General features: G+C 37.7%; 1 protein-coding gene across 1 annotated transcript; it reads right to left on the bottom strand.

Annotated features, from left to right (window-relative positions):
* Positions 1-10,977: 10,977 nt before the first annotated feature.
* LOC129227004 (uncharacterized) lies at positions 10,978-11,478 on the bottom strand. Its single transcript, XM_054861632.1, has one exon. It carries the CDS (start codon positions 11,476-11,478, stop codon positions 10,978-10,980), a length of 501 nt encoding a protein of 166 aa, XP_054717607.1.
* Positions 11,479-11,992: the final 514 nt, after the last annotated feature.

Raw genomic sequence — 11,992 nt, 5'->3', positions numbered from 1 at the left:
TTAGAGTGGATATACAATCAGTAGATCTACAGTAACAGTTATTTTTAAAAAATGCTGAAAACATTATTCCGAACAAAAGTTTCCCCCCCCCAAACACAAAAAAAAGACCTGGTTGAACCAAAGGCGGGGACTGGCCAGTTGTTCCAGAAAGGATTTACATGTGAGAAATAAAAGTAAATGAGAAAAACAAAACCAATCTGAAATATATTAATGCAATTGATTATTAAAATCAAGATTATTTCTCTATGTATAGCATGAATGTTAATGTTTAGAAATATGTAATAATTTTCGGTGCGTTATAAAAAATGACTTTCATTTGAATACTGTTTTAAAATTATAGGTTCATCGGTAGGGCCGTTTTAAAAGATGACGAGTACTCCCAGGGCGAGTATTTCCCAGCGCGGGAAGGGGGGGGGGGGCTAATTAACTTCGTTTCTATGAACAGAAGGGGGCAGAAACGAAGTTAGTTATAACACTCCAGTACAACAGTAGCTTAACGTCCACTTGCTATAACGAACGCTTTTATTTGAACCAAAATGTGTGAAGTCACATTTCTTGTAATTCCCTCCTCCCCCCTTGAGACTAACTATCAGAAGTTCATGAAAACCGAACCCTCCCTCCCTACCCTCTTTCAAGCGTAACATCATTTGTGAACGGCTCCTTAGATTTGCTCTAAGTCACCAAAATCGCACTAACAATTGTTATAAGGGAAAAGACCGGCTCCCCCCTCCCCCCTGGATAGCGCAAGTCACAATATTTTTAAGATCATGTATGTTTTTAACAAAGAATTATTTTGCACCCCGGCAAGGAAAGTGACACAATTCAAAATTTGGAAAACCCGCACCGGCTACTGATTTCAATTCTAAATTTAATGCTCTTTCTCGACACAAAAATCTCAAAGTTAGCTCACCTAAATGGTGCGGAGGGGGGGGGGGGGAGCAATGTGCGATACGTTGAACAACTGAATAGGTTGACTATAGCAACGTTTCTTCCTAAAAATTACGCCTTTTACATTCAGAGTCAAGGACGGATCCAGAGACTATTCAAGGAGGGGGCGATTGATTTCACACTTTTTCCCTTTTATAAATTCGAAAACCTCCGCTCCCCCCCCCCTTCCAAACACCATGAAAGATCGTCTCATTTCAGTTATCTTGGGAGGGGGGGGGGACTTTTTTCTACAGAATTGCAGAGGAGTGTACCAAACCACATCCTTTACCTTATCGCCATCAAAGGTGTCCCATAATAGTTTCTCTTTTTTTTGGGGGGGGGGGGGACTTAAATTTTCGAAACTTTCCTGAGAAGAGCCCTTGCACCCTATAACCCTATTGAATATCACTAAAATCGTCTAAAATTGAGTTTTTAGAACTTTGAAATACTTCCTATATAAAGTTCGGATCCCTATCTCTTAAGTGTTAAGATATGTGAAACAATTTCATTTTCCAGACAGCTCAAGCTTCGTAAAACTATTGAAGATTGGCCAAAACAATTTTCAATTTCAGTATTAAAAATATGCCGTGGAAGAATTCTGCATCTCGACTCAAGGAAGGGGCGATCGCCCTTAGCGCCCCTCCCTTATATCCGTCCTTGTTCAGAGCTGTATTAGAATACGGGCAACAAATTTTTGCCTATTTTATGATTCCCACACGTAACGCTGTTCCGTAAAAGTACTAGAGGAACTTAATTACTTTTCGAGTAATCGCAAAAATAAAAATAAAAAAAAAACATATATTTTTTTGTATTTACAAAAATAAATAGGTCAAAACAGTAACATAAAACGTTGTTTCAGGCACTCATTCAATTATTCTGTAGATAACCATATTGGCATGTGAAAAGCTTTAACTTTTGTTTTGTTCCTTTTTTTCATTTCTGAAGAATAAAAGTTATACTGAAAAAAAAAAATAGTACTAAAGTACCGAAATGTGTCACACAGAATGCAACTTACCTACTGTGGCTTCCAAAATTATTCGTGCGCTTTAAATGTGTGAGGTTAAAAATGAAGTGCCTAGAAATTGAAATAGTAGTTCAATACTTTTTTATACTGTCTCTATATTACATCAACCCGACATTTTTTACAAAATATTCACTGTTTGAAATGGGCCAAAAACGAGGTGACATAGAAATTTTTTCAGAAAAATTCGAAATTAAAGTTGTCGTCTGTCGTTTTCTTTTTTTTTATTATTTTTTCAATGCAGTGGTCAAAAGATTGTTTGGTATTAATTTTTGCTTGTTTACTTCAGAAATTCCACGAATTATTTTCAAAATGGGTCGAATTCGCAAAGTAACAACAAATGCAATTCGAAAATGTATTAATTCTTCATTATATGCGAAGTAAAACAGTTCGAAACATTGCAAAAGTAGTTCATTTATCCCATACTACTGTGTAATACTTAAAAAAACGCTTTAAAAAAGAAAATTGGATCGAAAATAAGGTGAGAAATGGTTGACCAGCAAAGTTAACAAAATGCGATCAGAGATTTATAATTAGAAAATGCGTTAAAACCCACGTTTGAGTTCTGTGAAAGTTTCAGCATAATAGAATGAAACATTTTCGTTCCAATTTCACCTGTAACTCTTCACCATGTTTGCAGAAAATATTTAGTTAGTGCGAAAAACAGAAAGTTTAGGATTTCCTTTGCAAAATCAATGATAAATTAATCCGAAACGTATAGAAATACACTGCAAATCTTAACAAATGTAGCACACCCTTTTCTTCGAGAGAGAAGGAGGGAGGTGATTTCTTACAAAATTATAAAACACTCGATCGTCTTCTTCCATTGCGATAACGATGGCCAACTGGCAACCTTTCTCAGTGTTGGTCTGAAGCCTCATCCCCAAAAGACGCATGTAGAATCTTCCGATACCACGTGTTGGGGGCGTGGCCAAGTCTCAACTTCAGAAAAACGGACAATAGCACACCTTTTCTTCGAGAGAGAAGGTGGGAGGCGATTTCGATTCAGAGTCACAACTGACTTCAACTGCATTTTATGTCGAAGTCTGCATACTGAGTGCCTTACCTCCATTATTTTTATATACCGATAGCTGGCAGCACCATCACCGGATCGAGCAGTTAATGAGAATTTAGAACTAGTCCAAGAGCTAATAGCTACCTGGTACTAGCACCCCCAGAGGTATCGTTTCACTTGGAGGACATTGAGACCACGAGCATATTTAACGTCGCCCAGTCCCCCTTTAATGACGACGGTGGGTCTTCGACCAGCAAGGATCGAACCCGAGGCCCTCCGGTCCCGAGTCCAATGCCTTACTGATCAGGCTACCACGGCCCCGGGAGGTGATTTCTTACAAAATTATAGAACACTCGATCGTCTTCTTCCATTGCGATAACGATGGCCAACTGGCAACCTTTCTCAGAGTTGGTCTGAAGCCTCATCCCCAAAAGACGCATATAGAATCTTCCGATACCACGTGTTGGGGGCGTGGCCAAGTCTCAACTTCTGAAAAACGGACAATACAAGGCACTTTGTATTGAGGTTTGTGAAATGGTGCAATCTTGCATTATTGGGCAGTTTACGTCAACTGACTCACACAGGTCATTGCAGCTGAACAAGAGGGGTTTTATTAAACAGAGGTGAAGCAATCTTTGAAAAATACTGAGTTTTTCAAAGATGATCTAGACATTGAAAGACTGCGTTTACACCTTAGAGCAGGAATTTAAATGGAGGGAGCAAGTCCAACCATTTTTGCTTAACAAAAGCTGACCCAAGGATCCCAAGTCACGTGACTCAACAACGACGAATGGTTGGCACGTTTTGCGTGAAACAAGCGAAAGAAACCTGATCTTTTCCAATGCTTTGCTTTATAATATATCACGTGATTTGGGGTTTGAGTTTCATGAATGAAAATTTTCACTCCCTCCATTTTATCTTTTCTCAATGGTTTACACTTGAATATGTAAGCCGATATCACTAATGAAAAAACAACTGGTCTTAAAAAACATGCCTTAATTAAATACATTTTTACGGAAATACTGTGCGTGTTTGTATTTTTTTTTTTCCTTCTTTTTTTTAAAACTTTTTTCAGAGTCAAAAAAAAATGTATCAGGCTTGCCGAGTTTTCGGGGTTCTACTGTTGATTATATGACTTTAAAATGCAAAAAAAAACTTTAAAACTAACTATTTTTCATTTTAAATTTAGAAAATTTTCCTCGGCAAGACCCCACGGTATGCCCTTCCATGCAAGTCAAGTGCTCTACCTTATATTAATGCGTAGCTATGGCACTGCACGGCTCCCCAAAAAATACACCAAGAAAGTCTCTTACTAAGACAAGTGACATGATCTAGTTGAACCAGAAAATTTTTATACCTATTTTTAGATTTACTTCGCAAATGTCATGTCACATACTGTTTGTTTGTTTAAATTATATACACACCAGAAAATATGGCGTTTTCAACGTACAAAAATCTGACCTTTATATGGGGAGAGGACTTTCGTGGGATTGTTTAACCCCGAAACCTCCGGTGAGGTCTGTCCCCCCCCCCCCCCCAATAATTTTTGCAAGTCGGCGTCCCTGTAAATAATGCAAAAAAAAAAATAGGAGCTGAAAATTTTTTACATTTCTGCAATTTTTTAAAATTTGTAAATTTGTTTTCTAAATTGGAAAATAAAATTAATAAATTTCCAATAAAAAATGCCCCCCCCCCCCCGCCTCGAATCGGCGTCACTGATCTTAACTAAAAAAAATGTTTTAACCGTGTTTTCAGGGGGGAAAAAATGGTGTTTTTTCAGCATTAAAATTTTTTATACCTATAATAAGTGACCAGGTACTTGGGTACCCATTGCTCTGTGTATCAAAAAATACCCCTTCAAAATGCAATGCTTATAACACCATTCTTGAAGGATTCGCATATAAAATGACCCCCTGAATCAAAATATGTTCGCCGTTTTCCCCCATCACAACCCCACCCCTCCTTTCGGAATCACGTCCCATAAATGGTGGGAGCTAGTCAGGCTATTGTATAGCCTTTACTCCCATCTACTCAATCAGGGATTCTCAAATAGACAGAGAGAAATATATTTCTGTTTGTAATTTCTTTTTATTTTATATGTGAAATGCATATTTGTAAAATATATATATATATATATATATATATATATATATATATATATATATATATATATATATATATATATATATATATATTATATTTCCCTGATTGAAATAAAATGAATTGAATTGAATTGAAATGTATTCATTTTTTTCAAGTTACTTAGCCGTTATTTATATTTGATGAGGAAGAGAGCATTGTATTCGCCATTAGTATTCTTCTGGATGGTTAGAGAAGAACACAGGCCCCGGATCCATAAATTTTGGGCCCCCCCATGCACCAATATCTGTAGGGCCCCTCACCAGCGGCCAGCAGTGTATATTTGCAACAATAATAAGCCTTAATGCTAGCTTTTTCAATTTTTAACCGACTTCAAAAAGGAGGCGGTTATCAATTCATACCGTATGTATGTTTTTTTTTTGTTTGTCCACTCATAGCGTCTCACCTAGTGAACCGATTTTGATGATTCTTTTTTTAATGGATAGGGGATGGCTCAACTTAGGACCCATAACTTTGTTTGACCATATTTGATCTTTAGAAAAAAAGTTATGGGCAAAAAACAGTAAATTTTATGCAATTTCCCTATTAAATGATTTTGTAGCGAAGTTCGCACTTCCGTGGATAACGGTGGTTTAGTGGTAGAATTCTCGCCTGCCACACGAGCGACCTGGGTTCAAATCCCGACTAGGACAAAGTGAATTTTACTAAAATTTCATTTCTACTGTTTCCCGTATTTTCTCGAATCGTCTATTAATTTTTGTATCTTTCCAAGTCTGGAAAGTTTCAGCACTTTCTCAAGTTGTATATAAGGAGATGTAACGTTCATTCGTGTTTCTGAATAAAGATCTCGAGTTGAGACTAACGAGCATTCGCTTCATTTGGTTTTCACATTGTCTTCGCTATCTTCATCTACGCGACAATAGGAAACTCATTGTTATAAAAGTTTGGTGCCATATAACAGTAACATTAATAGTAATTGTAATGATAATTTTGAATGAAGGCTTCTCTGAAGCAAGCATCAAATTTCTTCAAGGGATATTTCGATAATGGGGAATCTGGCGCTGTCGTCTCATTTTTGGCGAAAATAATTTTATTTTAGTAACCCTGCTGATTTACAGTAACCCGATGTGAATTATCAAAATGTTCCTTTCTTCAGTGCTATTGCTCCATAGTAGGGGTAAACCTAACCTGGAAGCGAGGTGCAGTGATTAGGATCTGCTTAGCTTTCACAATGCTACCATTAGGTTTGACTCAACTACTCTGTAGTATTTTTATCGTTATCATCTATGCCGATAACAGATGATCGGGGCTAAAAAAGAAAATACAGGATTGCATCATGAGCAACTTAGATGCTGTGGAATGTAAATTAGTTAGGAAAAACGTAATACTTAAATGGTTATAATCAAATTAACTACGCATGATTTCCAGAGAGGAACAAAGATAAGTTTTTAGTGCCAATCGCTTAAAGTTTAACGCGTGTCAAATTTTTTTTTAGTATGGAGCATTTTTAAGAAAAAAAATGTGAAGTTTCGAGATGGTAACTTCTTATTATTTCTGAAATACTTACATTTACACTAAAAAGAATGAAATAAAAAAATTTTGAAAAAAAAATAGAACCGACTTCAAAATTGCTCTAAAAAGTGAAAAATAATTTTATTCATTAAACACCATCGATAATGCTTTTAAACATAATTTTTGAAGTTGGCGCAAAAACGATAGATAAAATCATTCACAGCCATAACTCAAATACAACTGTAAATTTAACCAGGACCAGTTTCTTCGCTATCACATACATTATGCATTGATGACAGCATATTTGAATAGCGATATAAATGTTTCGTTCGTAACTTTGGATGCTTTTCTGAAAAAAAATATGAACGAAGCATGGTTACACTGGATTTTACGTTTTGTTTTTGCGCCAACTTCAAAAATTATGTTTAAAAGCATTATCGATGGTGTTTAAAGAATAAAATTATTTTTCACTTTTTAGAGCAATTTTGAAGTCGGTTCTATTTTTTTTTCAAAATTTTTTTTGTTTCAATTTCTTGGGCCGTTGGACGCTTTTACCCTTCCCCCCCTCGGGATCTGTAGGTGTGCAGATCCGGGCTTGGTTGAACATTTGCAGCAAGTTGGGACGCTCCCCCCTAAAATATCTAAAAAATCATCGCAACGATATTTTTCTGAAGTGAAAACTTCTTTAGGCGCGTTGAGCATTTTTGAGGTGGGGGGGGGGGAATTATCCATTTCGTAACAGCGTCACTTCACCTCACCGACAATTGGAATACAGCGTCTGCGCGGCTTCTCTCAGTTCCTTTACTACGTTGTTTTCGTTTTGGAACTAGTCGGTTAAAACTGTATTCTGAAGTGGCCGGAATTACTATCACCGGCAAAATTAAAAATGATAAGATAATGTGCTCTTTGCCTACTTTTGAGGGGCACAAAAAATTAAAAACATACCTTGACGAAAATTTCATAGGAAACCATACGCTTAGACTACCCGAAGAAAAACAACTTAAGATTGTTATCCGCGGTCTACCTATCCAAACTGATTTGATGTGGATTGCCGATAAATTAGCCATACTAGGATATGTCCCCCAGCATATTACGCAATTGCGTAAAATTGGACAGGACAAATGTAAACTGCCCCTCTTTCTCATTTACTTGAAAGATCATGTTGAAAATGATAAAATATGGTCACTCGAGAAATTAGGGGATTTTAATATCACCCTATAAACTCTCAGAAGAAAAGACATTCATTATGCAATGTTGGAACTGTCAAGAATTCTTTCACTACTCGTTTAGCTGTGCTCGTCCCCCTGTTTGCCTTGTGTGTGCAGGACAGCACAAATCTAAGGATTGCCGAAAACCCTCAAACGTACCACCCTCATGTTTTCACTGTAAGGGTGAACAAATTACAGAAGTTGTCCAAAACAACAAAATCTCATCGACTCCTCGAATCGGAGAATTAAATCTGAAACTTGCATCTACCTGGGCCCCTCGCCCAAAGTTCCAAATGCTGTTAATGAAACTCAACAGGTCCCCCCCCCCTTTTCTTCCAAATCAAATAACACTGTTATCGATAAGTTAAAAATTACTCTCCAAAATCTTCTGCTTGAACTGCGTGGATAGTGGATTCACTCTTGTGTTTCTGCTAGCTACCAGTTCATTTTCTCTTTTCCTTTGATATTACGTAATTAGGTTTTACCGCCATTATTGTATGTTGAGTAGGCGTGGCTTACAGCGGCGGATTTACGACCGTCCAATGAGCTTGCCTCTCAACTATTCCCAACACTGAAGGTGGAAATTGCTTGTTTCAGCTGACGTTCCATTTCAAATCTTTAAGAAATTTTCATTTGAATAATTATTGTCACTCTTTCCCTCCCTTGCCGCTCAATAATTTTTGTTATTGATTGAAGTTTTTCTTTATAGACGTAAGCTGCGATCTTCAAGTTAAGTGTGGTAGGCAATATCCTAATTTATTAGGTCTAGCTTACTATATTGGTATCCTTCATTGTTTGGGGTTCACTCTGGCAGATGTCTGTGCTAGCCCACTACTGGTGCTTGACTTCGCTAGGGTTCATGGCATCATGAATCTGATCTAGCTGCCGCTGGATCAATGAAGGATCGTTAACAACAACAACTATATTGGTTAACTTTTAAGTTTTCTAAGTGAGACTGATCAAAAGGGCCATTAAGCTCTACCATCAACGGGCGCGCCATCTGAATGAAGTAGCACTGTTAGCAGTGCGTGCGTGAGTCTTATAATGGAGAAAACCTACAATAGTGGAAACTTGAGCTCGCTTGGCGGGAGAACGGGGTAGAGCGGAAGACTAGATTTGTAAGATTATCGCTGTTTCTCTGGCGTTACGATTTTTGCTGATGCACTGGAGGGCGTGTTAACGAGGGTGCGATCGCTGATCTCATTGGATGCAGCCAGTTATGTAATAGCTGCGCTTTTTGGGAAGACTGGCAGTTTTGCTTTTCTCTTGAAAGGAAATAATTGATGCAAATGAAACTTAAATGAAGTATTGTTGCGTTGTGTACCGTATTCTGTTGTAAAACCATAAAGGGTGGACTTGACACTTTTACGTGAAATATATTACGGTAGTTAGTAGTACAAGAACTTATATTAAATTAAAAAAATAAAATAATCGCGACCTCGATTGCCTTAGCTCATTTTCAGATGAATCTCGCGGGAAAAAGTGCGCATTAAATTCAAATTTTTTTATAAGAAATGAAAAAACAAGCAAAAAAGAAAGATAATCACAACTACTGAGTTTTGCTAGTCGTAAAAGCAGAATCATGAGAGAAAATTGAAAATCCCTTACTAAAACCAATTACAAGTGTTTTGTTTGTTAACTCAAAAGAATTGACAGTAGATAAGAATTTTAAATGATTAAGCTTTCTACTATTGTGTGCCAATAATGAAATCGTTACCAATTGCGTAAATAAAGGTTTAGAATTGTTCTTGAAACTTACTTGAAAAAAAAGGTTATTTATAACTTCAGTTCAATATGAATCTAAAGTCCCAAACGAATGCTTTCATAAGCAGGAAAAATGTGTTCTTTCGATTGCTATCAACGGGTCAGTCCAAACACATTAAATAATATTTTTTTTTTTTTTTTTTTTTGAGCAATCACGAATTGCGTACTATTCTCACTTTCCCAAAATTGATGTTGCTCTGATTTTTCAGATTTCCATGACAATGGTTGTTTTTAGTACTTATTTAGGAGGGAAAATTTCGCCTTCATAGTTACAAACCATGTGCGGTTTGATTTTATTTATATTTTTTTCAGGGCTGTTTTTTTTTTAGCAATAACGAATTATATACTATCCTCGCTTCACCAAAAAGGATGTTACTCTCCTTTAACAGACTACCATGACGATGGTTGTTTTTAGTACTTATTTAGAGAGCGAAATTTTCGTCATCATAGTTACAAATCATCGGCGGATTGGTTTTATTATTAAAATTATTATTTTTTTTTTCAGGGCCTAACTCAAGCAGACTTAACATTTAAAAAAGAAGGTTTTTTGGGTAAAAATTGTGTTTTTTCAGGCGAAAACACCTGTATGGATGAATATAAACAATAAAACTATCTAAATTCAAAATTTCCCGATTACTCATTCCCATCAGTTAACACTGATAAGAAATAAAAATACATAACGTAATACGCTGTAAATAATCTTTATGATAAATGTACTGGTGAATATCGGCCATAAAATCACAATCTTAATTACTGCATCCATATCACTATTTTATTTTTCATGGATATGCCTCGTATTATCTATTCTGGAAAATCATGAGTCATAATAGGACGGGTGCAGATTTCTTTACCATTTCCATTCCATCTGTAGAAATATGAACTTCAACGAGTAGGGTCCTATCGCAATTCGTGTTTGCGGAAACGTCAAGATATCAAAATTTAAATGATTTTTTTCTCTCTAAATAACAGAGGACAGCACGGAAAAGAAAACGTAACTAAACTTTCACGTGTTGCTACCCCCAAAAGTAGGATCAAGGGAAAATTTTAAATCTTTTTCTTGCTGACATAAGAAGTAAGGACGCTGGAATGCTTATCCTTTAAAACTATTTATTTTTATAAAAAATATACATGAACATTAAAAACTGAGCAAAAGGCTACTAAAACATTAAAACTTTTAAACAGTAAAAGGTAACATTTGAAAAGTTCGCTGTCGGGCGAAACACCTGGTCGCAAGCTCTCCAGGAACAACCTCCTTCGATGGAGCGCACGTGAGTTAACTCTCCTGAGCAGAGTTGAGTAGCGCGCGTGTTCGCTACTGATTGCGCTGATCAACTGGAGCTGTAAAACAGAGGAGGAGCTGTCAGAGGAGTTCCGGAGTCCACTAACCTGGAGTCCCCACAGTACTCCCCCTCCAGTGACAACGAATCGCTTTATGAATACTTATGGAATCGAACACGACGCCCTGATCGCGTGGTGTAAAACTCCTCTGTGGTTTTCGATGGAGCACTAGTAGGTAGTTCCAAGGATGCCGGAGTCAATTTTTCAGGTTGTACTGGAGGTGATGGGGTTGATACAGTATCCGTAACCGAAAGGAAAGCAGGTTTTAGCCGATCTATACTCACAACTGCCTCTTTGTTGTTGATTTTAATGCGAAAAGTCTTTTCCTGTCTAGCGAGCACTTCATGAGGACCGGAATAAGTTGGCTCCAAAGACTTTCGTAGAGAGTCAATGCGAAGGAACACATGAGTCGACGTTAACAAGTCCTTCTGCACAAAAGGACTGCGTTTGCAGTGGGCACTAGTAGGCACTGGCTTTAAGGATGACATACAGTCTCTCAGCTTGTGCACAAACTTGGTAGGGTCGAGGACTATGCTGGTGTCCATGGGCTGGAAAAACTCTCCTGGAAGACGCAAGGATGAGCCGTACACCATTTCGGCAGCGGTTGCAGAAAGGTCAGCTTTGTAAGCTGTTCGGAGCCCCAAAAGCATTGTAGGAAGAACCTCATCCCAATGAGTCGAGGTGTGACAGCGTAACGACTGCTTGAGGGAACGGTGGAACCTTTCCACCAGTCCATTAGAAGACGGATGGTAGGGTGATGTCCGAATTTTGTAGATTCCCAGGAACTTTGTAAGAGACGTAAAGAGCTCGGACTCGAACTGTCTACCTTGGTCAGTAGTGACGAAATCTGGAACTCCAAACCGACAGATCCACGTTCTGTAAAACTGTCGTGCTACTGTGTCTGCAGAAATGTCAACCAGAGGGACGGCTTCTGGCCAACGGGTATAGCGGTCAACACAACTCAACAAATAACGATATCCATTCGAAGGAGTGAGTGGTCCAACGAGGTCGACGTGGACGTGGCTAAACCGTTGTGAAGGCATATTGAAGCTTTTCAGAGGGCTAACTGTATGTCGGTGCACCTTAGACCTCTGGCACTGAATACAA

The sequence above is a fragment of the Uloborus diversus genome, chromosome 7 (assembly GCF_026930045.1).
Source record: "Uloborus diversus isolate 005 chromosome 7, Udiv.v.3.1, whole genome shotgun sequence".
Lineage (NCBI taxonomy): Eukaryota > Metazoa > Arthropoda > Arachnida > Araneae > Uloboridae > Uloborus > Uloborus diversus.
Note: the sequence above shows the minus strand (reverse complement) of the source record. Positions and strands in the feature narration are given on the sequence as shown.

Bases quoted from the DNA above. Each gene is read 5' to 3' on its own strand.
- LOC129227004 (XM_054861632.1), bottom strand. From the start codon at position 11,478: ATGGTGTACGGCTCATCCTTGCGTCTTCCAGGAGAGTTTTTCCAGCCC.